Source organism: Equus caballus, chromosome 10, assembly GCF_041296265.1.
Source record: "Equus caballus isolate H_3958 breed thoroughbred chromosome 10, TB-T2T, whole genome shotgun sequence".
NCBI classification, from domain to species: Eukaryota; Metazoa; Chordata; class Mammalia; order Perissodactyla; family Equidae; genus Equus; species Equus caballus.
Window position 1 is genome coordinate 89744373 of NC_091693.1, and position 27015 is coordinate 89771387.

General features: G+C 40.8%; 1 protein-coding gene across 1 annotated transcript in view; it reads left to right on the top strand.

The window, feature by feature from the left end:
• PEX7 (peroxisomal biogenesis factor 7) overlaps window positions 1-23407 on the top strand; it is a 91064-nt gene extending 67657 nt beyond the window's left edge. The window contains exon 10 of the mRNA XM_023651185.2: window positions 22920-23407. Within this exon, the coding sequence (XP_023506953.1) occupies window positions 22920-22988 (69 nt within the window). The 3' untranslated portion in view covers window positions 22989-23407. The remainder of the gene's footprint in view (window positions 1-22919) is intronic.
• The last annotated feature ends 3608 nt before the right edge of the window (window positions 23408-27015 follow it).

Sequence of the window (27015 nt, forward strand, 5' to 3'; positions counted from 1 at the left end):
ACATGCCCACAAACAGTGCACAAGGGTTCCCTTTCCTCCACATCCTCACCAACACTTATCTCTTGTCTTTTTGATAATAGACATTCCAACAGGTGTGAAGTGATATCTCATTGTGGTTTTGGTTTGCATTTCCCTGATGATTAATGATGTTGAGCATCTTTTCATGTACCTCTTGGTCATCTGTATATCTTCTTTGGAAAATGTCTATTCAGATCTTCTGCCCATTTTTAAATTGGATTGTTTCTCTTTTTTACTGTTGAGTTTTATGAGTTCTTTATATATTTTAGATATTAACCCCTTAGCAGATATATGATTTGCAAAAAATTTCTCCCATTCAGTAGGTTGCCTTTTCATTTTGTTCATGATTTTCTTTACTGTGCAGAAGCTTTTTAGTTTGATGCAGTTCCACTTGTTTATTTTTGCTTTTGTTGTCACATCTGAAAAACCATGGCCAAGACCTGTGTCAACGAGCTTACCACCTATGTTTTCTTTTAGGAGTTTTATGGTTTCAGGTCTTATGTTCAAGTCTTTAATCTATTTTGAGTTAATTTTTGTGTATGGTGTAAGAAAGTGGTTCAGTTTCCTTCTTTTGCTTGTGGCTGTCCAGTGATTTGTGTTTTTAAAGATTCCTCTGGCTGCTGTGGGAGAATAGCCCATAGGGAAGATTGGGAGCCTGGAGGTTCCTTTGGAGTCTCTAGAAGTAACCTAGGCCAAAGACAGTGGCAACTTAAAATCCAAGAGATGGAGAGATTTAGAATATATTAGGTTGAGCCCTATGAAATTGCTGGAAATTTCACAGAATTCAACCTAACATTTCGGAGATAATGATAGTAGGATTGGCTGATGGATTGGAAATGGGCTATGAGAAAAACAGGAGAATCAATGATTCCTCCTAAGATTTGCATCTAGAAAACAAATTGGAAAGTGGTTTAATTACTGAGATAGGAGAAGAGGAGATGATTTGGGATAGGAACAATCAAGAATTGCGTTTGAGATGTCTCCTGTTAGACATTCAAATGGAATTGTTGAGTAGACAGATATAGGCTTATCCACCTTGGAACAGTTTAGGGCAAGAGGTACAAATTTGGGAGTTTTCGGCATATAAATCATTTTAGAAATTTTGAGGTGGAGTGAAATTATCTAGAGAGAGTATGTAGATGAAGAGGCTCAGAAGAAACTAGAAGTCTGAAGGAAGAGAATTCCACCAAAGAGGATTAAGAAGGAATGGCCAGTGAGGTAGAAGGAAAACTACAAAAGTATAGTGTCTTTGAAGTTCAAAGAAAAAAGTAGTTCAAGAAGGAGGAAATTCCCACATATTGCTGATGGGAATGTAAAATGTTGCTGTCACTTTGGAAAAGTTTAACTTTCTTAAAAAGTTAAATGTATAAATTTACCATACATCTCAGCAATAACGCTCTTAGGTATTTACCCCAAAGCAATGAAAATGTATGTCATATAGAAACACCCACAGCCAGCATCGTATTCCATGGTGAAAGACTGAAAGCTTTTCCTCTATGACCAGGAATAAGACAAGGACGCTTGCTCTCACCACTTCTATTCAACGTGGTATTGGAAGTCCTAGCCACAGCAATTAGTCAGAGTAAAGAAATAAAAGGCATCTAAATTGGAAAGGAAGAGGTAAAATTCTCTCTGTTCACAGATGACATGATCTTATGTTTGGAAACTTTTAAATCCAGCCATTTCAACAATTATATTAAATGTAAATGGTCTAAACACTCAAATTAAAAGGCAGATTAAAAGTGATAGATATGTGGGAGACTTTGAGAAACTCACCAGGTTAAGATTTGTAACCTATTGGATTTGGTTCTCTAACTCTGAGTCCTAGGATCTAGTTACTTTCTGTATGATATTTTCACTGATGAGTTTGTGTCATTCTTCTCCCTGTAAATTTATCTTTAAAAGTTAATCCTTTTTTCCTCCATTTTTTTTAATATTCTGTTTTGGACTTTAAACTTTTTTTCCTTTCAAACTAAGATGATAATCTCAACCAATTTTTTTATTTTTATTTTTTACATATCTAACATTAACACAGACATTTGTATTATTTATGTGTTTTTACCAAGTAACATTAAACTCCTTTCTAAGGGAAATAAGGATCAAGTTCTTGGTGCATCTCCCTAGTCTTCTCTCACTTATTTTATCTCACTTGTTTATTGATACATAACAAACCCCCCCACAACTTAGTGGCTTAAACAGCAGTTGTCTTTGCTCACAATTCTGTGAGTGAGCAGTTGGGGCTGGGCTCAGCTGAGCAGTTCTTCTGTTGGTGTCTCTGGGGTCCCTCACGTGACTCCAGTCATCTGGTGGCGTAACCAGGGCTGGGTGGTCCAAGGTGGGTGGCCTCCCTCACACGCCCGCTGTGGTGCGGTTGTCTCCGGAGCCACGTGTCCCAGATGAGCCCAGGCCGCTTCACTCGGCAGGTGTCAATCGCCAGGAGGCTGAGAGCAAAGCTGCAGGGGTCTTCAGGACAGACTTGGAGGCCACACAGCATCCTTTGTGCTGCAGTCAGTCATGAGGCAGCCGCTTCACAGAGTGAGAAGGAGACTCTGCCTCTCGGTGGGAGGACCACAGAGAATTGGTAGCCATGAAAATCTACCCCAGGAGCCTTGTGTTGGTAGTTTAAGTTATTTTTGACATATTTATCCTTTATTCTCGCAACATGTGGTCAAGTTTACTGATTGTGTGTTAATTTAGTTTCACCCTTTGTTCAAAGTTTACTGTCTTAGAAAGTAACTTTCCATCAGCTTTCGAAAACTCACTGTCTCTCAGGATCTTCACAGCTGTAGGACTTTGCTGACGTTACAGAGCTTCTGTGTCTTAATATATTCTCTGTCTTGAAAGAGATTTATCTGAGTTCTTGTATTTATAATTCCTTTTTCTTTTTTAGCTTCTCTCTTCTTAGAGATCTGAAAAACGAGATCCAAAGGCATTCTTACGTTATACCTTTTTCTCTTCTTGACACAGTGTAAGATCTTGTCTTTAAAGGTTTAAAACTTGACGGATACGTGTCTGGGGTCATTCTTTAAGGATAATTGCTGAGAAATACTCTATGCCTCTCTTGTTAACCAGGCTGAAGTTGTCTTTCACTTCAGAAAATTTTTCTTTGACTTTTTTTTCCTTCTGATCATGATTTGTACAGTCCTGGCATTTCCTCTTTTCTCTCTTACCCTTATTATTTCTAAATTGGATCCCCTTTTTCTGTTTTTAGGTTTATGATTTAGACCTGTAATATATCCATTTGTATAACTGGGATTTTCCGTATTAATGTGTTTAGCATTCCTGACCCCGTGCTCAGCAGCATCAGCTCTGCCCTTTCAAGTGCTCATTGATACTTAGTTTAGTGGTTATAAGCTGGCTGCAGGTTTACATATTGTTACGCATTCCTTTTGGCGGATAGTTATTTCTCTTTTTAATCTTTTTTAAGGTAGACATTCTTAGTTCATTCTAAGATATCACCTCTATATGTTTAATAAAGTTTATCTTTTTTTCCCATGATGAAATTGGCAAATTACATTTACAAGAAAGAAAAAAGACTGCCCATGGTCCCGCCTTTCCAGAAAGAATCTATGTTATAGCATATTAATGTTTCTTTTCAGTCTTTTTCTTAGACATTTTTATTTGAAGTGTAACAGCCATATTGGAAAATGCCCGTATTTTAAGTGTGCAGCTCAGTAAGTTATCAAGAAGTGACCGCACATTCAGGTTAAAATAGGGAACACCACCAGCATCCCAGAAAGCCCTGTGTGCTTCGCCTGACTCTTACCCTTCCCTCTTCCCAAAGGGAACTGCTCTTCCAGTCATTTTCCGTATGTGTGCATATTTTTCATAGTTGTGGTTACATATATGAATTTATCTTCTGGGATGCCCAAAATCCTTGGTGAACATAATCTTTAATGAATGAATATCCTAGTGTATTCATGATAGAAACTTGTAGGTACTATAAAGCTTTTTCCTTAAAATAGGGCAGAAGAAACTTTTTGTATTTTCATTTTGTTTCAGTGGAAGATGCTTAGATCTGGTTCTGATTTAAACTAGTTCTGTAGAGGTATTTTTAAAGGTATTTTTGGCTTTGTTCATATTTTAGTAAAAAAATATTAATGATCTATACATATATTGAATCATTATATTGTACACCTGAAACTAATACAATGTCATATTCAGTTATACCTAAAAAATAAAATCAACAACAACAAAAAATTAGGTATCATTTAAAAATTCAGCTCATGTTTTGATTCAAATCCCTATTCCCACAATCTTAGTTATCAGGTTTAAAGGTTGACAGTGGATAAAAGTATTTTAAAATTCTCATTATGAGTTGGAAAATCGATTTTAGGAGGCTAGCAGTATTGATAGGACATCGTATCCTGTTCCCGTTTCCTCTGGTCTGATCCTCTGCGTCTGTCACAGACCAGCTTTAGAGTTCCTGCCAGAAGCATCTGGTGTCCTCAGGCCTCCCTCTGTTGTTTCTTCTTTGATGCTTTCATAAGTGTGTAATTTTTAATATTAAAATTATATAACAAGTGCTTGTTTTTCCAACCGTAAAACGTTCTCTGGGCCCCACCCTCAGGGGTCTTGGTGTGCTCCTGAGACGAGTGTGTTGACCTGTGTCTCCTGCCCTCTGCACTCCGTGCACAAGCCTCGCAACCAGAGCCTCCACAATTGTTGACACCTTAGCCTCTGCCACCTCTGGTCCATTCCCGAACACCCACTGTCTCACTGAGCTTCCTTCCTCTAGACTACAGAGCATTGCTTCTAAAGACCAAGCAAAAGTGCTGACTTGGCACACTTCAAATTCCTTTTTCAAAAAAACTTCGTTTGGGCTCTTAGTCCTACCCAGCTCACCGAGGTCTTTGATTTTCCAGCCCATTCTCCACATTGTCTTTTCTTAGCCTTCTGTAATATCATTAACTCTCAAGGACTCTTGACCTTACCTTCTACTTTATTGTAAAAATAGACAAGAATGAGTATCTTCTTCCATCTCTGTCACCTCAAAATAATTATGTTCTGTTTCTTTCCCCGTTTCATTGGGTTCCTAATTTTCTCACTGACTTCCTTATCCAGGTCTTTGCTTCCTCAATTATCCATTGGTTTTTTTAGATCTTCAGTCAGTCCTTTTCTCTGTTTTCATAACTCACTTGATGCCACTGTCCTATGTTTCTACCGGTAAATTCAGTTTGCCTTCTATTGTTATACATCAAGATTTAGCAGATTTACCTGTTGCTGTTAGTTTTTAAAATCAACCCTCTCTTTTAAGCCTGTGTTATCTGTCTCCCTTTCATCATCCAACTGAAGTTAAGCCCAAAAAGGTCACCAGTCAACTCCTGAAAACCAAGTCAGCCTTCTCTCAGAGTCTTTCTTCTTTAGCTGTATAATTTTGATTTTTTTGAAGAAAGATATTCTCCAGCTATTGCTGTGGTGCTAACCGTGCTAAGCTCTTCTTCCCTACCTCCTTGCTAAACGTCTTCATCTCCTTTGCCAGTTCCTTCCTTACCATCCTTCCAAAAGTAGATATTCTCCAACATCGAACTCTGAATCCTCTTACGTTCATGGACCTTCCCCTGGAGCTGTCATTTACATGGGTGTCATCCTATGAGTGATGCTTGACTCATGTGTCCAGTTGCCTTTACTGTGTGATCTCAGTCGGTGGCTTACTTTTCCTCCAATATTCCTAACATGGCCAATTGATTGCATAATGGGGCCAGGCTAGATACCTGACAAGGCATCTTAGTTTCCTTGTCTCTTTGCACCCCTAAATTAAGTTTATGGGTCTTTCCTCACCAGTATCTCTGAAATCTGGACCGTGTACTTCAGCCCCACAGCCTCAGATAAGCATTTATTAGTATCTCACCATGTGTCACTGCAGTAATCTTCTAACTGGTCTCTGAGCTCTTTCCGTCATTCCACTGATTCTCAACGCTGCTTCTGGGGACAGCTTTCCATAATGCAATTCTGATTTTGTTAGTCCTTGACCTGACATATATCAATGGCCCCATTAAAGGCAGGAACAAGATGAGAATTACCACCATCGCTACTGTTAATCAACGTGATTGTATAAAGTGTAGCTAATTAGTAATAGAAGAAAACAAAATGGAAGAGAAATATTTTTAAAAGGTAAAAAATTTTACTGTCTTTTGTGCTTCATATGATTGTCAAATGTTATAATCCAAGAATATCAACTTTAAACCTATTAAAAATATAAGGGAATTCAATAAGACGATCAGTAAAAATGAATATATGAAAATGAATACTAGGTAGATACCAGTAATCATCAGCTAGAAAATAAAATGAGAAAAATTACTTTTATGTGGCACCAACAACTGTGTGTATGCGTTTGATACATGGAGGAATAAAAATAAAAATTGTGCAGGACTCTACATAATGAAAATTATATTCCTTACTAACGGACCTTTAAAAAAGACTGGAATAAATGAACGGACCTTTTCTTTTCTTATTGCTGCCATTTTTTAGGCCTTTCTCATGTAATAAAGAATTTGTCTCCTAACAGATCTTTCTCATTTGTGAATTCATGGTCAGCCACTCTGTGATGCTCTTGTCTACCCTGAACATTAACGTGCCGTACTGGTTACATAACAGTTTTAGTTTACAAATCCACATAGTTGTCATCTTCGTCTTGTCATCTCAGAATCCTTCAAGAGGCAGCTCATTACCATCAGGGTCGAGACTGAACTTTCACTGTTACTTTCAAGATTCCATGTGATCTGTACCACGTTCTAATTTTATTGCCCACCGTCCTGTTACCAGTTCTGTCTTGTTTGTCATCTCCATATTTCTGCCACTGTTGCCCTCGTTCGCCTCTACTCTGCCTGTGCAGACCCTTTTTGCCTCTCAGAGCCCAGCACAAGCTCTTCTCTCCTTTCTCTCCTTTCCTTGTTTCGGTAAATATTTGAGTACCCACCGTGCCAGGAGATACAGAGTGGATTAATGAAACTACTTGATACATATGAACTAAATACAGATTGAATGAATGAACGAGTGAATGAAAACAACATTTTTTAGTATATCAGTCAACTCTTTCCTTACTTTACTTAAACTCCATAATAGTTAACGTAATTGACCATGTGCTTCTCTGTAGTCACTTCCTGCTGTAAGCTGGTTGAGTAAGTAAAACATGTTCTTTCTTTAGCCCATAATTTTTTTATTTTTAATTTTTGAAATTTTTTAAATTGCAGTAGCATTGGATTATAACACTATATAGCTTTCGGATGTACATTGTAATATATTTCAAATTCTGTGTAGATTACATCATGTTCACCACCCAAAAACTAATTATAGTCCATCCCCTCACATGTGAGCCTAATCATTCGTTTTGCCCTCCCGTTCCCCCTTTCCCCTCTGGTAACCACCAATCCTATCTCCATTGCTATGTGTTTGTCGTTGTTTTTATCTTCTACTTATGAGTGAGATCATACGGTATTTGACTTTCTCCCTCTGACTAATTTCACTCAGCCTAATACCATCAAGGACCATCCATTTTGTCACAGATGACCGGATTTCATCATTTCTTATGGCTGAGTAGTATTTCATTGTGTATAAATACCACATCTTCTTTATCCATTCATCCCTTGATGGGCACCTAGGTTGCTTCCAAGTCTTGGCTATTGTGTATAATGCTGCAGTGATCATAGGGGTGCAAGTATCTTTATGCCTTTGCATTTTCATGTTCTTTGGATAAATACCCAGCAGGGGGATAGCTTATGGTAGATCTATTCTTAATTTTCTGAGGATACTCCATACTGCTTTCCATAGTGGCTGCACCAGTTTGCACTCCCACCAGCAGTGTACTAGGGTTCCCTTCTCACCACATCCTCTCCAACATTTGTTGTTTCCTGTCTTGTTAATTATAGCCATTCTGACCGGAGAGAGGTGATACCTCATTGTAGTTTTGATTTGCATTTCCCTGATAGCTAATGATGTTGAGCATCTTTTCATATGCCTGTTGGCCATCCGTATATCTTCTTTGGAGAAATCCATGTTCAGATCTTTTGCTCATTTCTTAATTGGGTTGTTGGATTTTTTGTTGTTGAGCTATATGAGTTCTTTGTATATTTTGCATATTAATATTAACTCTTTATCTGATATATGGTTTGCAAATATCTTCTCCCAGTTGTTAGGTTGTCTTTGCATTTTGTTGATGGTTTTCTTTGCTGTGCAGAAGCTTTTTAGTTTGATGTAATCCCATTTGTTCATTTTTTATTTGTTTCCCTTGCGCGGTCCCACATGGTACTTGAAAATATGCTGCTAAGACTGATGTCAAAGAGCGTACTGCCTATGTTTTCTTCTAGAAGTTTCATGGTTTCAGGTCTTACATTCAAGTCTTTAATCCATTTTGAGTGGATTTTTGTGCACAGTGTAAGGTTATGGCGTACTTTCATTTTTTTGCATGTGGTTGTCCAGTTTTCCCAACACCATTTATTGAAGAGACTCTCCTTTCTCCATCGTATGCTCTTGGCTCCCTTGTGGAATATTAGTTGTCCATAAATGTGTGGGTCTATTTCTGGGCTCTCGATTCTGTTCCATTGATCTATGTGTCTGTTTTTGTGCCAGTACAATACTGTTTTGGTTACTATGGTTTTGTAGTATATTTTGAAATCAGGGAGTGTGATACCTCCAGCTTTGTTCTTTTTTCTCAGGAATCCTTTGGCTATTCGGGGTCTTCTGTTGTTCCAAATAAGTTTTAGGATTCTTTGTTCTATTTCTGTGAAAAATGTTGCTGGAACTTTGATAGGGATTGCGTTGAATCTATAGATTGCTGTAGGAAGTATGGACATTTTAACAATGTTAATTCTTCCAATCCAAGAGAACGGAATATCTTTCCATTTCTTTGCGTCTTCTTCAATGTCTTTCAACAATGTTTTATAGTTTTCTGTGTACAGATCTTTCACCTCTTTGGTTAAGTTTATCCCTAGGTATTTTATTCTTTTTGTTGCAATTGTAAATGGGATTGTATTCTTAATTTCTCTTTCTGCTACTTCGTTGTTAGTGTATAGAAACACAACTGATTTTTGTACGTTGATTTTGTATCCCACGACTTGACCATATTCATTTATTATTTCTAAAAGTTTTTTATGGATTCTTTAGGGTTTTCTAGATACAAAATCATGTCATCTGCAAAGAGTGACAGTTTGACTTCTTCTTTTCCAATGTGGATCCCTTTTATTTCCTTTTCTTGCCTGATTTCTCTGGCTAGGACTTCCAAATCTATGTTAAATAAGAGTGGTAACAGTGGGCATCCTTGTCTGGTTCCTGTTCTTAGAGGGATAGCTTTCAGCTTTTCTCCATTGAGAATAATATTTGCTGTGGGTTTGTCATTTATGGCCTTTATTATGTTGAGGTATTTTCCTTCTATACCCATTTTGTTTAGGGTTTTTATCATAAATGGATGCTGTATCTTGTCAAATGCTTTCTCTGCATCTATTGAGATGATCATGTGATTTTTATTCTTCGTTTTGTTACTATGGTGTATCATGTTGATAGATTTGCGGATGTTGAACCATCCCTGCATCCCTGAAATGAAACCCACTTGATCATGATGTATGATCTTTCTAATGTATTTTTGTATTTGATTTGCTAGTATTTTGTTGAGGATTTTTGCATCGATGTTCATCAGTGATATTGACCTGTAATTTTCTTTTTTTGTGTTGTCCTTGTCTGCTTTTGGTATCAGGATAATGTTGGCTTTGTAGAATGAGTTAGCAAGCCTCCCCTCCTCTTCAATTTTTTGGAAGAGTTTGAGAAGGATAAGTATTAAGTCTTTGAACGCTTGGTAGAATTCACCAGTGAAGCCATCTGGTCCTGGACTTTTATTTTTTGGGAGGTTTTTGATTGCTGTTTCAATTTCCTTACTGGTGATTGGTTTATTCAGATTCTCTACTTCTTCTTGATCCAGTTTTGGAAAGTTGAATGTTTCTAAGAATTTATCCATTTCTTCTAGATTATCCAATTTGTTGGTGTATAGCTTTTCATAGTGTTCTTTTATTATCTTTTGTATTTCTGAGGTGTCCGTTGTAATCTCTCCTCTTTCATTTCTGATTTTATTTATTTGAACCTTCTCTCTTTTTTTCCTGATGAGTCTAGCTGGGGGTTTGTAAATTTTATCTTTTCAAAGAACCAGCTCTTGATTTCATTAATTTTTTCTATTGTTTTTTTAGTCTCTATTTCATTTATTTCTGCTCTGATTTTTATTATTTCCTTCCTTCTGCTGATTTTGGACTGTGTTTGTTGTTCTTTTTCCAGTACCTTTAGATGCACTTTTAGATTGTCTATATGGGATTTTTCTTCTTTGTTGAGGTAGGCCTGAATTGCTATAAACTTCCCTCTTAGAACCGCTTTTCCTGTATCCCACAGATTTTGGCATGTCGTATTTTCATTTTCATTTGTCTCCAGGAATTTTTTGATTTCTTCATTGACCCAGTCGTTGTTCAGTAGCATTTTGTTTAATCTCCACATTTTTGTGGCTTCTCTGGTTTTCTTCTTGTAGTTGATTTCTAGTTTCATACCTTTGTGGTCAGAAAAGATGCATGGTATTATTTCGATCTTCTTAAATTTATTGAGACTTGTTTTATGGCCTAATATGTGATCAATCCTGGAGACTGTTCCCTGTGCATTTGAAAAGAATGTGTATTCTGTGGTTTTTGGATAGAATGTTCTGTATATATCTACTAAGTCCATCTTCTCTAATGTGACATTTAAGGCCAGTGTTTCCTTATTGATCTTCTGTTTGGATGATCTATCCATTGGCGTAAGTGGAGTGTTAAAGTCCCCTACTAGTATTGTGTTACTGTCTATTTCTCCTTTTATGTCTGTTAATAATTGCTTTATATATTTAGGAGCTCCTATGTTGGGTGCATAGATATTTACAAGTGTTATATCATCTTGTTGGATTTTTCCCCTTTATCATTATGTAGTGCCCGTCTTTGTCTCTTGTTACAGTTTTTGTTTTAAAGTCTATTTTGTCTGATCTAAGTATTACTACCCCCGTTTTCTTTTCTTTGCTATTTGCATGGAGTATCTTTTTCCATCCTTTCACTTTCAGTTTGTGAGTGTCTTTAGGTTTGAAGTGTGTCTTCTGTATGCAGCAGCATATACATGGGTCTTGTTTTTTTATCCAATTGGCCACCCTGTGGCATTTGATTGGAGCATTTAGTCCACTGACATTTAAAGTAGCTATTGATAAGTATGTATTTATTGCCATTTTGTTACTTTTTTTTTTCTGGGTGTTTTAGTAGTTCTTTTCTGTTCCTTTCTTTTTCTCTTGCTCTCTACCCTTGTGGTCTGATGGCTTTGTTTAGCAATATGTTTGATTTCTTTTGTCTTACTTTTTTTCTTGCTTATTATAGGTTTCTGGTTTGTGATTACCATGAGGATCCTATTTAATTTTCTGTGTATATAACAGTCTATATCAAGTTGATAAACTCTATAGCTTGACCTCCTTCTCTTTTTTTTGAGGAAGATTATCCCTGAGCTAACTGCTGCCAATCCTCCTCTTTTTCTGAGGAAGACTGGCCCTGAGCTAACATCCATGCCCATCTTCCTCTACTTTATATGTGGGACGCCTGCCACAGCATGGCTTGCCAAGCGTTGCCATGTCCGCACCCGGGATCCGAACTGGCGAACCCTGGGCTGCCGAAGCGGAATGTGTGCACTTAACTGCTGCGCCACCGGGCCAGCGCCCGCTTGACCTCTTTCTAAAAGCTCTACTTTTTCACTCCCCTCCTCCCACATTTTATGTTTTTCAAATCATATATAGTCTCTTGTTTAGTGTGTGTCTATCCATTACCCTCTTATCATTGAAATAGGTGATTTTAGTACATTTGTCTTTTAACTTTCATATTATCTTCACAGGTAGTTGATCTGCTACCTTTAAAATATTTTTACCTTTACAAGTGATTTTATTGCCTGGTTCTTTTTTGGATTTTTTTTTTTTGGTAATTTTTTAATCTCTATTTGTGGTCATCACTTTCCCACTTAAATAAGTTCCTTCAGCATTTCTTGTGGAACTGGTTTCTTAGTGATAAACTCCTTCAATTTTTGCTTGTCTGGGAAGCTCTTTATCTCTCCTTCCATTCTGAATGACAACCTTGATGGATAGAGTATTCTTGACCGTAGGTTTTTTCCTTTTAGCACTTTAAATACGTCATGCCGTTCTCTTCTCACCTGTAGGGTCTCGGCTGAGAAGTCCGCTGATAGCCTTATGGGCTTTCCTCTGTATGTCACTTGTGGACTTTTCTCTTGCTGCCTTTAGGATTCTCTCTTTGTCTTAAATTTTGGACATTTTAATTATAATATGTCTTGGTGTGGGCCTCTTTGGGCTTATCTTGTATGGAGCTCTCTGTGCTTCCTATACTTCGATGTCTGTTTCCTTCCTTAGGTTAGGAAAATTTTCATCTACTATTTCTTCAAATAAATTTTCTGCCCCTTTGTCTCTCTCTTCTCCTTCTAGGACACCTATAATCCAAATGTTGGCGTGCTTGATACTGTCCCAGAGTTCCCTTAGACTGTTCTCATTCTGTCTAATTCTGTTTTCTTTTTTCTGTTCAGTTTGGGTGATTTCCTCTAGTCTTTCATCTAGCTTGCTGATCCGTTCTTCTGCATCCTCTACTCTGCTATTGAGTCCCTCTAGTGAATTTTTCATTTCCAGTGTTCTATTCTTCTGTCTGATTGGTTTTTTTTTATATCTTCCAGTTCTTTGCTGATGAGCTCACTGTCTTCATCCAGTCTTCTCCCAATATCTGTAAGCATCCTTATGAGATTTTGTTTGAACTCTTTGTCCAGTAGGTCATTTGTTTCTGTTTCATTTAGTCCTTTTTCTGGGGTTTTGTCCTGTTCCCTTGCTTGGAAAGTGTTCTTTTGTCTCCTCATTATACCTCTTTCTCTGTCTTATTTCTATGTAGTAGATGAGTCGGCTATGTCTCCTGATCTTGGAGAAGTGGCCTTATGTATGAGATGCCTTTTGAGGCCCAGCAGTGTGCTTCCCTCTCGTCACCAGTCCAAATGATCCAGAAGTCACCCCTTTGTGGGCTACTTGTGTCCTTCTGGTATGGCAGAGTTGCTCTTAATGTAGATACCCAGGGAGTCTAGTCTTTCCTTCCCTGGCCAGCTGTTTGTAAGTCCGGTTTGGGAAGTCTCAGCACTGTTGGCTACAAAGTCTATCAGCACACTCCTGTTACAGTTTTCCTCTTAATTGGGTTGCTACCCAGTGTAGCTGGTTGCTAGGTTCAGGGGCTTACAGTTGCTATAGGCCTCAGGCCTACAAGGCTGTTGTCACTTCTCTTAGGAGTGCAGCTGAGTGGGGTTGGCCCTAGGCAGGGAGCACTCAATTGTTTCAGGCTTTGGAAGGTAGGGCTGATCCTTTTTATAGCTATTTGTGAAGCACAGGTCTTCTGCTGCTGATATGCCTCACCCCAACAGGACCACATACCCCGTCAACACAGCCCCGGTCCATGCACACTTCCCAACCCCCTGGAGTGTACCCTGACGCCCCACTGCAGAGGCCCCCACCTCTCCACCAGTGCCCCCCACAGTTCACCTGGTCCTCACACAGGCCCTGCCGCACAGAGGCCACACCCTCGCCTGCCTGTAGAGGATCAAGGCACCCAGTCAATGAAGCCGACAAGTAACCTGAGGGCTTGCTCTTGGGCGGGGTGGGTCCCTAGGGCAGGCTGCCTGCCCAGGCTGAACTGGATTAAATCTGTAGTCTAGTGGGTGTGGCAGCCCCCTGGGCTAACAGGCCAGGGGAAGAACCTCAACAGCGCCCACCGGGGTCTGTGTCAGCACGCCGGGACCAGGTCAGAACAATGGCCCCCCCCCAGTGTCTCACTCTCTGGAGAGGTCCCTCCTCTCACCATGATGCCCCCAGAGCCCACCTAGGTGAGTCTCGTTTTACCAAAGGACAGTCAGCCTTCTCTCTGGTGATTTTAGGTTGCTGCAATGAGTGAGTTTGTGCATGGGCCCTTTAAGACCCGGGTCTTTTTGGCTTTTGACCGATAGCCAAAAAGCTAGCCAAAAAATAGCCAGCAAAGCCAGACAGTAAGACCCCCATCTCAGTTGTGCTGAGTCTGAAGGATGCTTATAGCAGTATGGGCCCCGCTTGGGACCTCACTCCTCCAGGGAGGGCTGCGTACCTTAGGGTGGCTCCTGCCTGACCAGCTGAGAAGCTCTGCTGCTCCCAAAGGTGGCTTTTTTCCTCTCTGGCAGGAATTTCTGCCTCTTCCACCTTAGTCAGGACTGTCCTTTGTTGTGGGGGTTCTTTTTATCCAGTTCTCAGTTTTCTATCCAGGGTAATTTTTCCAAAAATAGTTGTAACCTGGTTGTGTTCGTGAGAGGAGATGAGTTTAGAGTCGGCTTACACGCCATCTTGATGAGATCCCTCTGCCCATAATTTTTTTTAATTTAATTTTTTTTATTGAGGTAACTGGTTTATAACATTATATAAATTTCAGGTGTACATCATTATATTTGGATTTCTCTGTAGACTACATCATGTTCACCACCCAAAGACTAATTACCATCTGTCACCGTACCTATGTGCCCTGTCACCCCTTTTGCCCCCTCCCCCCTTCCCCTGTGGTGACCACCAATCCAATCTTGGTCTCTGTGTGTTTGTTTTTTGTTGTTTTATCTTCCACATATGCGTGAAATCATACAATATTTGGCTTTCTCCATCAGACTTATTTGCCTTAGCATAATGCCTTCAAGGTCCATCCATGTTGTCACAAATAGCAAGATTTCGCCCTTTTTTATGGCTAAGTAGTATTCCATTGTGTATATATACCACATCTTCTTTATCCATTTGTCCCTTGATGGGCACCTAGGTTGCTTCCAAGCCTTGGTGATTATGAATAATGCTGTGATAAAACCAGCAGTGCCTGTATCTTTACGCATTTGTGTTCTCAAGTTCTTTGGATAAATACCCAGCAGTGGAATAGCTGGATCATATGGTAGTTCTGTTCTTAATTCTTTGAGGAATCTCCATACTGTTTTCCATAGTGGCTGCACCAGTTTACATTCCCACCAGCAGCATATGAGAGCTCTCTTTTCTCCACATCCTCTCCAACACTTGTTGTTTCTTGTCTTTTTAATAGTAGCCATTCTGACAGGTGTGAGGTGGTTTCTCATTGTAGTTTCGATTTGCATTTCCCTAATAATTAGTGATGTTGAACATCTTTTCATGTGCATGTTGTTCATCTGTATTTCTTCTTTGGAAAAATACCTGTTCAGATCCTCTGCCCATTTTTTAATTGAATTGTTTGGGTTTTTTTGTTGTTGTAGAGTTGTATGAGTTCTTTATATACTTTGGATATTAACTCCTTAAAAAGCAGCTCATTTCAATTTTTTACATTAATAAGTAAAGTTAATTTATTAATAAATTTTTACATTAATAAATAATATCAAATACATTTAATATTGATATTAATACTTACCATTGATAATTTTAATTCTGAGTTTTAATGAAAAGATTTGCATTTTGATCTCAGATTAAAGGAACTTCAGAGGGGCTAGGGATGAAATGTCCTACGAAGGGGGCTTGCAGGTTAAGAAATCCATTTTCCACTCGAATATCCTACGGCAGAAGAGGTAGAGCCTGGAGGGTCCCCCTGTGGTGTCCGCACGCACACTCGCCATAAGGGGAGAGAGTCCAGCAGGATGGGCCTTGGCGGCCAGCCTTCAAGAAACCCTAGACGGAGTCAGACAGGAGTCAAGAGAAAGCTGCTCTTGAAAGACGAGGAGTTTCGTCAGACGAGTTACAATGCGGTGTAGTTGCCTTAAAGCTAGCACTTTTAGTTGTTCATTTATTCCTATTTATTCCACTGCCTGGAACACTTTCCTTCTCTCCATCGTGTCCCTGCTCCACAAACTAGCAAGAACAGACACTCTGGCTAAGGCGTGCTTCTCCTTTAAGCCGCAGCTTAGATAAGATTTCCCTGAAAGTGTCCTCTTTCCTCACGTTTCATCATGTGACCCCTCCCCTACTTCTGCTGGACCCTGAACTGCCTGTCATTGTCCACAGCTGGACATTGTCTCCCCCGCTGGGCTCCAGGTCTGTGGGCAGGACCAGGAGCGTCTTGTTTACTGTAGTGTGTTCGGCACGGTTCTCACCCACAGCGGCACTCAGTGAATAAGTGTGGAACAGATGGGTAAATAGGAGAATGAATGTATGTATGTATGAGTTATGTTTTACATAGCTTTGCAGAGCAGGGGAATATTTGACTGACAGCTCCTGAGATGTAAAAGCAAGCTCCTTGTGAAACCTCTCATAAATAAGTAATACTCATGACACTCAAAAATCCCATATGTCCCCTACCCAAATCCCATAAAACCTGTTGCCTTTCCTGGGACCTCTGCCCTCACCCCAATTAGGAGCTCTACTCAACAGTCTTTCCAGGAGAACAACCACTGCTCCTACACGGACTCATTCACTCATTCATTCATTCAACAAGCATTTACTAAAGGTTTACTACATACAGAACACAAGGAATACAGATTTCATCAAGATATATAATCACTGACTCTCAAAAAGTCCCGCCAGGTTTAGTTGTAGAAAGGTGTTTCCGTCCATATGTGAACGTTGTTGGGAAAAGGAACTGAGATCATGCAGCTGGCGTTCACTTCCTCCGTAGTTACCGTGGAGCGTGGAGGCTAGTTTGTTGTGCACGTATTGTAAGTGCTCTGCTCTGAGACCTGAAAGCTTTTACTCCATTTCTTCCCTTTAGAACAGATTTTTTAAAAATCTTTGTTTGCTTTCTTTGGCCTTGTGGGTTAATCTGGAAACCACTTCAACCCAGTTAGAACTCAAGAGGGTGCAAATCTCAAATAAAATAAATAAAATAAAAATATTGTTTTTAACCATGGCTTCAATGATTGATAAACCTTCTCTTTCGTTAAGTGAAGTTCTGGATCTTGGCTTCTGTAGAGCAGGATCGGGACGCTGCATAACGGCAGTTAGGAATCCTCAGGTGAGGCCAGTGTGCTTCTCTAAACACAGTTCAGACCTGTCTCTTCTTTCTTAGTCCTCCTGACTCGCTGTCTTCCTGCCACATATCAACCTGCCAGATTTGAAACTTAGATTTTAAATAAAAATGTGAAAATACGGCACAAGGTGTTTTCCATTAGTGGCAGATGAATTTCTTCTTTCTCCTCAAGAAAGGAAGAGAATTCTTCCTTAAGAAGAATATTTGAATCTTGCTGAATTTTGGATTTCTTTTTAGTCAGCAACAAAGGATGCCTGCATGGAAGGCACTCCCAGAGAACTGCAGGCCAGTGCACGGGACGGAGGCCCAGTTAGGAAAGCTGATAGGCATCAGAGGGTTTCACTTCTGGCCGCATCTTAGAATGTTCCCGAGGTGAGAATAATGCTCAGCTGGAGAATGCTGTAAATTAACTCTTTTGGGCTCAAGGGTTGAAAATCTCAAGGAGATGGTTGGTTCTCTCTCCTCTCCCCAAACATGTGTTTATACACAAAAATGTTTCATTTATGGACTTCGTGAAGGCTGTCTGTGGACCTCAGTGTACAGACCCCAGGCAGTAGACCAGCCTGGTGACAGCAGTGAGGCTGATCCTGGACCACTTGAGGACCAGTGCCCTGGAGAACTGCCTCGGAACTGCAGTTTAATGTGTGCTTTTGGCTTCTTTGAAGGTTGAGGTGTTTATTCAAAAACAGCCATACGAAGAAAGACTTTGAATTTCTTGTAAAACCACTCTTTTGGCACTGAATTCTTTTTGCAATGGGGGCATATTATATATTCTTCTACAGTCAGGTGCTGGGAAAAACTTTATCCCCCCTGATGAACTGGTAAATTGATGATGATATTGCATATTTTATGTTATTGTTTGCTTTTTCTTACCTGTGCTACCAGGAGGTGTGGAGCTGAATTTCATGCCAAATTTTAGTAATTATTTGTCGCCTTTCTTTCTAGTGTAATTATCTGCCCCTTCTCCCGTTTCATGTTTGTTCTTTTAATGAAATGGCTTTTCTGTTGGTGTGTCGTCTCCTATGAGAGAGCAAGGGCTGGTATGTTCCATGGGAATAATAGTTACCCTGTTGAGCAGGTCAGCTCTTTCCCTGTGTGGCCATGTGGAAGGGTAATTTTCAAAATGACGCATACAAAGATAGCATGAACATGTGTCACAGGTTTTGTGTAGCTCACAGACGACTTTACAGCTAGCTCAAAGGGACCAATGAACAGACGTGTAGGCAATCACTGGGTGCTGAAATGAATTTACTAGCAGATGTAAAACAGGTGAATATATTCACTGGGCAATAAATGTGATTCCTGGGGCCGTCTCTTGTGGCAGAGGGCAGCATCAATTGCATCTCCACAGGACAACATTCATTTGCAACTTTAATGGATGAGAATCATTTGATTACTATCAGTTTTCTATAACTTTCAGAGTTGTAAAGTAATCCAGTCAAAAAGACAGTGAAAGGCATAGACCCCTATTGAATCAGGGGACCCTGGGACCCTGGGACAGTGCCGCATTCCACCGAAAGAACGTCTAGCAGTCTTTTTGCTGACTGCAGTCCTGCGGTTTTTCCTGACGGCAAGGTAACGGGCAAAGAAGTGAGTCCTCATTTAGGACACTGAACCGAGAAAGAGGATCTTTGGTAGATGAGAAGGGAGATGCCCTATTATCGGCTCCTCATTCTCTATCCTGAGGCTGGCCTTGAAGGAGTCTTCATGGCCACAAGCACCTTCCTGGGGATGGGAGGGAAGGACGGCTTTCGTCTTGAAGAAGCAGGGTGGGAGGTAGGGAAGACTCCCCACTTTGTTTGACAAGCTGGAGAATGAGTGGATCTCATCCTGTGAAGCAGATTATTCATTTTCATGTCTGTTCGCTTTACCTGTATATGTTTTTGCCTTTTTGTTAACCCTTATTTCCAGCAGAGTCTTTTTTGTAATGTCATCCAGGCTGGCCTCAGATGGATGGTAGGGGACATTAAGAAGGAGCCCTGTGTTCACTCTCGTCGTGGAACTGAGTGGGACCAGCGCTTCCAGAGGCCCCGGGGGGGTGATGGTACTTCACAAGAGCTGCCCCACCCCAGGGACCATATCTCCTTACAGGGGGTCTCACAGGCCCACTCGGAGAGGCCGGAGCGTCTTGGTTAGTTTAGTGAAGTGCTTTTTTTCTTATCTTATTATTTTTTATTCTGAGCTTTTTAAAACTTGTAGCACTGATGGGTTTAATTAATTAGTCAATGGAGAAATATTATTTGCATTAATTTGAATCAGTCTATCATAATTCTGTTTCATTGCAGTTTGAGGTCTTTCTCATATTATCAATCTAATTATTGACTTATAAGCATCTGCTGATTCAGTGGCCTTGACATCTTTTAGTTATTATAAGTTCTGAGTAAATAAGAAGCTGGATTGAAGAGTGCTGAATCAGGATTCAGAAATATAATTTATGGATACCTTGTATCACAAGCCTAAGTCTTATTTCTCTGATTCTCATCTCCGCAGTAGTTGACACTTAACATACAGAAAGGCCCAGCACTTGAAAAAATATCTATAGATGAGACAGGGATAAATTGATACAATGATCTTTGTGTCCCAGGGTATAAAAACTTACACTGTAGGATCAGGCAGAGTGTCAGTCTGCCTTTTATGAAGGACTGTTTTCAATGGACAGCCGCCACAGATTGAGGCTCTGATTCCAGCTCTGCGACTGTAGTGTGAACGTGAGAAAAAGTTCATCTCTGCAGTCTTCATCTGTGAAATACGCTCTTTGAGCTAATGTGTATTGAGTCATTGTTACAGCGAGACGTGGTCCATGCCCTCTGAGAGCTGAAGACACACATGTCAGTGAATAGTAGGGCTGAACATTATGGATGCTGTGAGCGACTTCACAGAGGAAATGAGGCTTACACTAACTCTTCCTGGAGAGCTCCCTCTCAGGCAGAACCAGGCCGAGGGGCGGAGGAAGGGAGGGAGAAGAGAGATGACTTGGGGACAGGGATCAGTAAGAGGACAGAGCAGGGGGCATCAACGAGGTGCCTGGACTGAGTGTGTGAACCTGTGCCGGGCAAAGCTGAGAAGGAGGTCGCAAGCACATCTTGAAGAGTCTGGTTCTTAGTGCTGAAATAAAGAAGCTTGACTAAAAGGTCTTTAATGCTCTCTCTAGCTTGGATTCTGACTGAACTAGCATTGGTGAGTGTAAGGAGTTGATATGTTCTGACTAATCTGAGCGGTTCTTGTATTCAGTTAGCGACAGCCAAGTAGCTAGATGGACCACCACTGCCAGTTCTCTGTTTAACCTTCAGCCTTTGCAGCCACTAAAGGGTGGGGAATCGAATGCAGATTCCTTTGCCAGAATCTCTCTCCTGCTACTTCATCCTTCATGTTACTGTCTACATTTTTTGTTTTCTTCCTTTTTTTTAGTTGTGGAAAATTTCAAATGTATAAAAAGTAAACAGACTAGGATAATGAACTTCCATTACCCAGCTTCAGCAATTATCCACATTCTTGTTTAATTTATTCCTCTACTTGCGTCCCACCCCTCATTCAATAATTATTATTATTGTCATTATTATTTTTACTATTTAGGTATTGTTTACATACGTTGAAATGTACAAATCTTAGCTACAGGTTTTTGACAAACTTCCCATCACAACACAAAACGTTTGCATCGTCCTCCAAAGTTCCCTTTTATCCCTTCCTGGCGTCCTCTATCCCACCCCACCTCCAGCTGAAAAAACAGAAGAAAACATTGCCCCCGTTTTTGTTACCTAGAGTAGTGTGCCTGTTCTAGAACTTAGGTGGTGGAACCCCTGGTGTGTACGCTCTTGTTTCTGGCTCAGCTTGTTAGCTGTGAGATTCGTCTGTGCTGTTCTGCCTCCGTGTTCCCACCCTCGGATTGCTTAGCAGCATTCTGTTGTAGGAATTTACTGCACTTTGTTATCTGTTATTTTCTCAAGGGACATTTTAATTGTTTCCGATGTTGTGCTATTGTGAATGAAGTTGCTGTGAACATTCCTGCATGCATTTTCCATAAAGATGTTTTTGTTTCTGTTGGATAAACCCCTAGGAGTGGAATTACTGGGTCTACAGATTGGTTTATGTTTAACTTTATGAGAAATGGCCCAGCAGTTTTCCAAAGTGGTTGTACCAGCAACGTATAAGAGTTACAGCTGCTGCACTCCCTGCCAGCATCTGACATCGTCTGCCTTTAATTTTAGCCATTCTTGTGAGTATGTAGTGGTATCTCATTGTGGTTTTTGTTTGATTTCCCTGCTGCCTCGTGATGTTGAACGTTTTCATGTGCTTCTTGGTCATTTGTATGTTGTTTTTGTCTGATGAAGACTTTTGCCCATTTCTAATTGGGTTGTCTTTTCATGATTGAGTTATAGTAGTTCTTCATATATTCTAGATACAAGTTATTTGTCAACTGTATGTTTTGTGAATATTTTCTCCCACTCTGGCTTGCTGATTCGTTTTCTTAACAATGTCTTTTGATGAGTAAAATTTTTATTTTTGATTGAGTCTAAGTTATCAACTTTCTCTGGTTATTGCTTCTGTGTCCTATTTAAAAATCTTACTTTCAGATTGAAAATATATTCTCCTATATTTTCTTCTAGGAGCTTTATTCTTGTAGCTTTTATATTTAGATATGTTTGTCTCACATACATTTTTGTTTATGGTGTGAAGCTGGAGTCGAGGTTCATTTTTTTCTCCATACAGATGTCCAGTTCTAGCACCATTTGTTGAAAGGACTTTCCTTTCCCTTTTGAATTGTTTTGGTACCTTTGTTGAAAACCACTTGTCTAAGTGTGGGGTCTGTTCCTGGACTCTGTTCTGTTCCTTTGATCTCCTTGTGTGCCTCGTGCCAATACTGCACTGTCTTGGTGACTAGTTTTATGGTAAGTCTTGAAGTTGGCAGTGTAAGTACAACAACTTTGTTGTTGTCAAGATTCTTTTGGCTAATCTAGGTCCTCTGCATTTCCACATAAATTTTAAAAAATCACCTTGTCTGTTTTTATTAAAAAGCCTGCTGGGATTATGAGTTATTTATAAATTATTTGGGGGGAGAATTAACTTCTTAACAGTATTGAACCCATGAACATGGTATACCTCCCCATTTATTTAGGCTGCCTTTAATTTCTCTTGACAGTGTTTTTATCTTTTAGTGTGGACATTTTGCATGTCTTTTGTTAAGTTTTATACTAAGTATTTTGTTATTTGATGCTATTGTAAATGTACCTTTATGTTTTTATGTTTTTAATTTTTTCCTACTACTATATAGAAATACAGTTGATTTTGTGTATGAATCTTCTACCCTGAGACGTGGCTACCCCCACTGAGTTTTTAACACACAGTTCCTGAACACCATGGACTGTCTCCTTTCACATCTTTAAAGGGCTTTTTAGACTTGAATGTCCTTGTCTCCGGTGTCTGCCCTAAAGAGGGCCCTTGCATCCCACGGCATCTGTGGAGTCTCCGACACTGCCCCCGCTGGGTTCGATGGTCCTTCCTCTGCGGTCTCTGTTGGAGCCCTTCCCACATGGGTCTTGAACGAGCCCTTCTTGGAGGGAGAGCTGTGCTGGCTCTCCTCTCCTCCCACAGCACCCAGCGAGGAGCCTTGTTCACAGTGCAGGAAAGCGCCTTTCAGCAGTGATTGCAGGACTGAGGGACCCTGTCACTCTGGGGGTGGGGGGGGGTGGGCTGGGGGTGTCCTCACGGCAGCTTCCGTCATCGGAAACAATCCCTGAAGTATATCTTAAAAAGGGAAAACAGACCTTTTATCAAAAACGTGTCCCTGTGTTCTTCCTATTTAAAGGCACGTTTACTAGTGGATGGTCTCCTACACTCTATAAATGACTTAGGCTTTTGCTGCTGATTTTGGATGTTTGTAGATGATGTGTCTTATTCCTTTCTGTTTTCCAGGTGGCTGACTGTGCTTGGGATGAGACGATAAAAATCTATGACCCCATTTGTCTCGCTATGCCTGCTTGAGGTACCCCACGCTGGTCAGAGACAAAGGAACAGGGTTGAAGTACCACTTAACAGGACATAAATTAACTATTGATAACATAGACATTAGGCTTTTATATGCTCTTCAGATTTCACATTTTAAAAATTTACCCTGGAATCAGTTTTGAGGCAGCTGATAGAGACGTTGGCTCACTGTTGAAGCCTAGTACATAAGCCATATCTCTTAAAACCCCAAGGAGGATTTGATGTTATGATAGATCTTGTAGTTTCTGTTAAAATGTAACCTCTGCATTGTAAAATGGATTAAAATACTGGAGCTCCGTAGACTCTATTGATAGTGACACATTTAATTTTTCATTTGTCATTTTTGATGTAAAATATAATCATTGCTGTTGAGAAAAATCAGAATAAACTGCATCTCTTGCTCATTTATGACGGTACGACAGCCCCACTGAGGCTGCTTTTCCTGTGTAGTGCGTACGTGAACACAGCGCTGTGTCGGATGTACATGTGTGTCTGCAGCTCAGTAACGGCACTGATGCAGAGTCAGCCTACTCAGCAGTGTTTGCTGAGCGTCCGCTCCGCGCTTGACACGCACACTGAGGCTCTCTCCAGGACGGCCCGTGCGCTGAGAGCGGGGAATGCTCTGAGTTAAGAGCTTACATGTTTTTCACATTTATTCAAAGCCTTTTAGATATTGTACTCATATGAGACCCTATATTTCTCACTTCCTACTTCCCTACTATCAAATTTTTAAAAAATTTGTCTCTGGGCAAAAAGTCTTAGGTCCTACTGAGGTTTCAAGCAATCTTGCCCTTGAAACCAGCGATAAGTAACGCTACGAACCCTCCTTGCTACCTCCCTAAGTCTCCTCGAGAAATCTCCAGGTGCTGATGACCTGTAAAAAGGTAGGTTAAGAGGGAAAAATTAGTAAAACAAACAACTTTGCATAATGTGTATATTTTTACGTATTAGTAAAACAAAATGTGTTATAAATGGTAAAAATTGTCATTAAATTTTTGACAAGTTTTTTGAGAATTTTTAAAGAACAAAATATATTTTTTTGTAGTAATCAGAAGAAAAATAAAAAATACATGTAGTCTTATTTACGTATTTCTTGGTTTACTTGTTCCAGAAAAAAATTAAAAGACAGCTTACAAAATACAAAAATGAAACAGCATAAAAGGTAGGACAGAAGGAGACAGAAAGTGGAGCCAGGAGTGGGGCCTGAAAATGTGTGCCTGAGAGGCCTGGGAAGTTGCTTCTGGCAGCAGGAAAGGGGGGCCTGGTCAGAGCACGATTCAGGGCCCAGACCTCGTCCTAGTCCCAGGCGTGGCCCTTGCACCATGCTGGCCAACGAAGGTCCTCAGTCGATGTGTGTGAAATGAGTCTCTCTTTGGTTCTCAGACCAGTCAGGACTAATTGTTTTTGAGAGGCCCCGTAAAGAGGACACTGCCTGACAGGAGGGTGTTGTAAGGAACAGGTGCTCCAGCACGTCCTGGAGCCAGCACGAGGGTGCCGTCCTGGAGTGGTCCTTGTTGCTTCCCTCCAGAGCCTCTGGCCCCACTCCCACTGCAGGGTGTTCTCTGTATCACAGAACTTACAAGAGACATAACCCAGATCATATTTACTGTGAAATAAATTATTTATTTATTTTCCTTTTAGAATGCAAGAGATTTTAGTAAAATAATCTGCCATGTATCTTTTGAAACAAATACTTGCAATTTAAAAACTAACGCCTCTCAATTTATTTTCTCCCTCTATTTTGGGGACGTTAGTGATGCTTAGAACACTAACTTCATGGTACTTAGGTTCTCGGAGTCTCCCAGTGTGGACTGTGGGTGAACCTTTATCCGGTGGGCTCCCTGGAACTAGGGTTGGAAAGCTGGAAGGGACAGAGTTGGCTTCTCTCCCGAGCGAGAATGTGTGAGAGTTTTGAGTCCTTGGTGGTTCACAGCCAGGCAGCCTCTGGGCTTTAAGAGGCTGACCAGTCAGTCCCTCCAGGTTGGGGAGGCCAACATTTGTCTCCAGGCTGCAGAGCTCTTAGTTCCCACCTGCCTGCCTGCCCAGGCCCCTCCTGCCTGCAGTGATGGCACAGCGCTGAAGAGTGAGTGCAGGCAGGTCAGGGCCCTGAGCATCCTCCGTGACCTGGGCACGAGGTGAGAGGCTTTCTCTGTGTTACCCTTTGGATCTTACAGCGTCCCTGCAAGGAAGCCCTCCTAGTTTTCCAGACAAGGAAACGAAGGCTCCCAGGAGTCCTAATAGCCAGGAAGTATGGAGCTGGAATTGGAAATCTGCTACGACTGGATCCTGACCACATGGCCACCCTTTTCCTGGGAACAGCAGAAATTGGCCCACTGAGAAGCAGTAAAGATGTGGAACTCTCTGGTGACTTGATCCTGATCATTCCTGAGGGAACTGACAAAATTGAGTTTCCCAGTCTGAAGAGCTAAGCAGCGGACCCTGGGTCTGGAGTGACCCTGCCAAGCCCCATTGCCCTCCGAGGTCCAGGCTGAGCACCAACTGTCCCTTCTGCCTTTCGCACTTAACTGTGTATCTTAGCTCGAATTCGGCTCTTCTCACAGCAAATTCAGTAATTTCTTACTTAACAGGCCTCTTCTTGAATGAGATAACCCACTTACATGTTTTTTACTTCCATGTATTTACTGAATAGTCCCAAATCTGTCTCTCCTGCATTCCCCACCTGGGTCGCCCACAGCCTTTGCACGTGTTTTCTTCCAGCCAGACTCACGGCGCTCACCAAACTCCCCCTGAACACGCCTCCTCCTTTGTGCCCATCCTGTCCAGCCAGGCGCTCAGGCTGAAGACCTGCCTGCATCCTGCTCCTCCCCTTGTTCCCACCTCTGCACTCACACATCACAGAGGCCACGAAGTCCCGGCCCTTTTACCCCTAAATACTGCTCAGTTCTGTCTCTTCCCTCAGTCTAACCACCACTGCTCTGGTTCAGGCCATCATTAGCTTTTCTCTGGGCGATCACACAGCTTCCTAAATGATGCATCTGTTTCTAGTTCTGTGCCCTGAGCTGCCATCCTCAACACAGCTGCCGGAGACTGATCGAAAATACAATCTGATTACATCAATTTCTATGTAAAACCTTTCTCTGCTTCTAGGATTGCCTACAGGAAAAAGTTCAGGCTCACTAACCAGGCAGCTAAGGTCCTTTGGGGCTGGTCCCCTGCCTCTCTCGGCAGCATCACGAACTTTCTGCTCCAGCAACACTAGTGTGCTCACAAACTCCTCGTGTGAATATGCAGGTTGTCATTTCCATCTTTGCTCAAGCTAGTCCATGTGCCTGGATTGCCTTGCTCTCGGCTTGGCAAATTCTCACCCATCGTTTGAAAGTCACATGAAATTACTAAAGAAAAAGATTGACAACATACAAAAATTAAAACAGAACACACCATTAGCAAAGCTGGAAGACGGAAGACATGTTGGAAGGATATGTTTGCAACATATGTAACAAATGGCTTAATATCCATAATTTATGAAGACTATTAAAAATCACTAAGAAGACAGCCAGACGTGAAAGTGGACAAGGAAACCAACCGACGATTCAAGAAGAACAAACGCAAGTGTCTGAAGATGCTCAGACTTTGTCTCATTGATGACAAAGAAACGCAGATTAAAATGACGTCCCATTTGTTTGCTTATCAGTTTAGCAAACATTTAAAATATTGATAATTTCCAATATTGGTTAAAGCAAGAGCACTCTAATATACCTTTTTGGAAGGCAATTTTGCAATAAAGACTTTAAATTACCAGCAAGATTCCCTGCCCACGTCCCCTACCCTGAACCCCAACTGCCTGGAGTCCAGGTAAGAGCAGATGTCCGAGGACCTTCACTACATCACTGCTTGGGAAAACCTGGCTGCCTGTCTACAGAAGAAAGGTTACATTGTAGAGCAGCTGCTTAAAAGAGTAAGGTAGGACTGTGTCCCACGTGGAAAAATACACTGCTGTTAATATGTGTATTCGTTATCTATTTCTGTCTAACAAGTCACCCCAGAACTTAGCAGCTTAAAACAA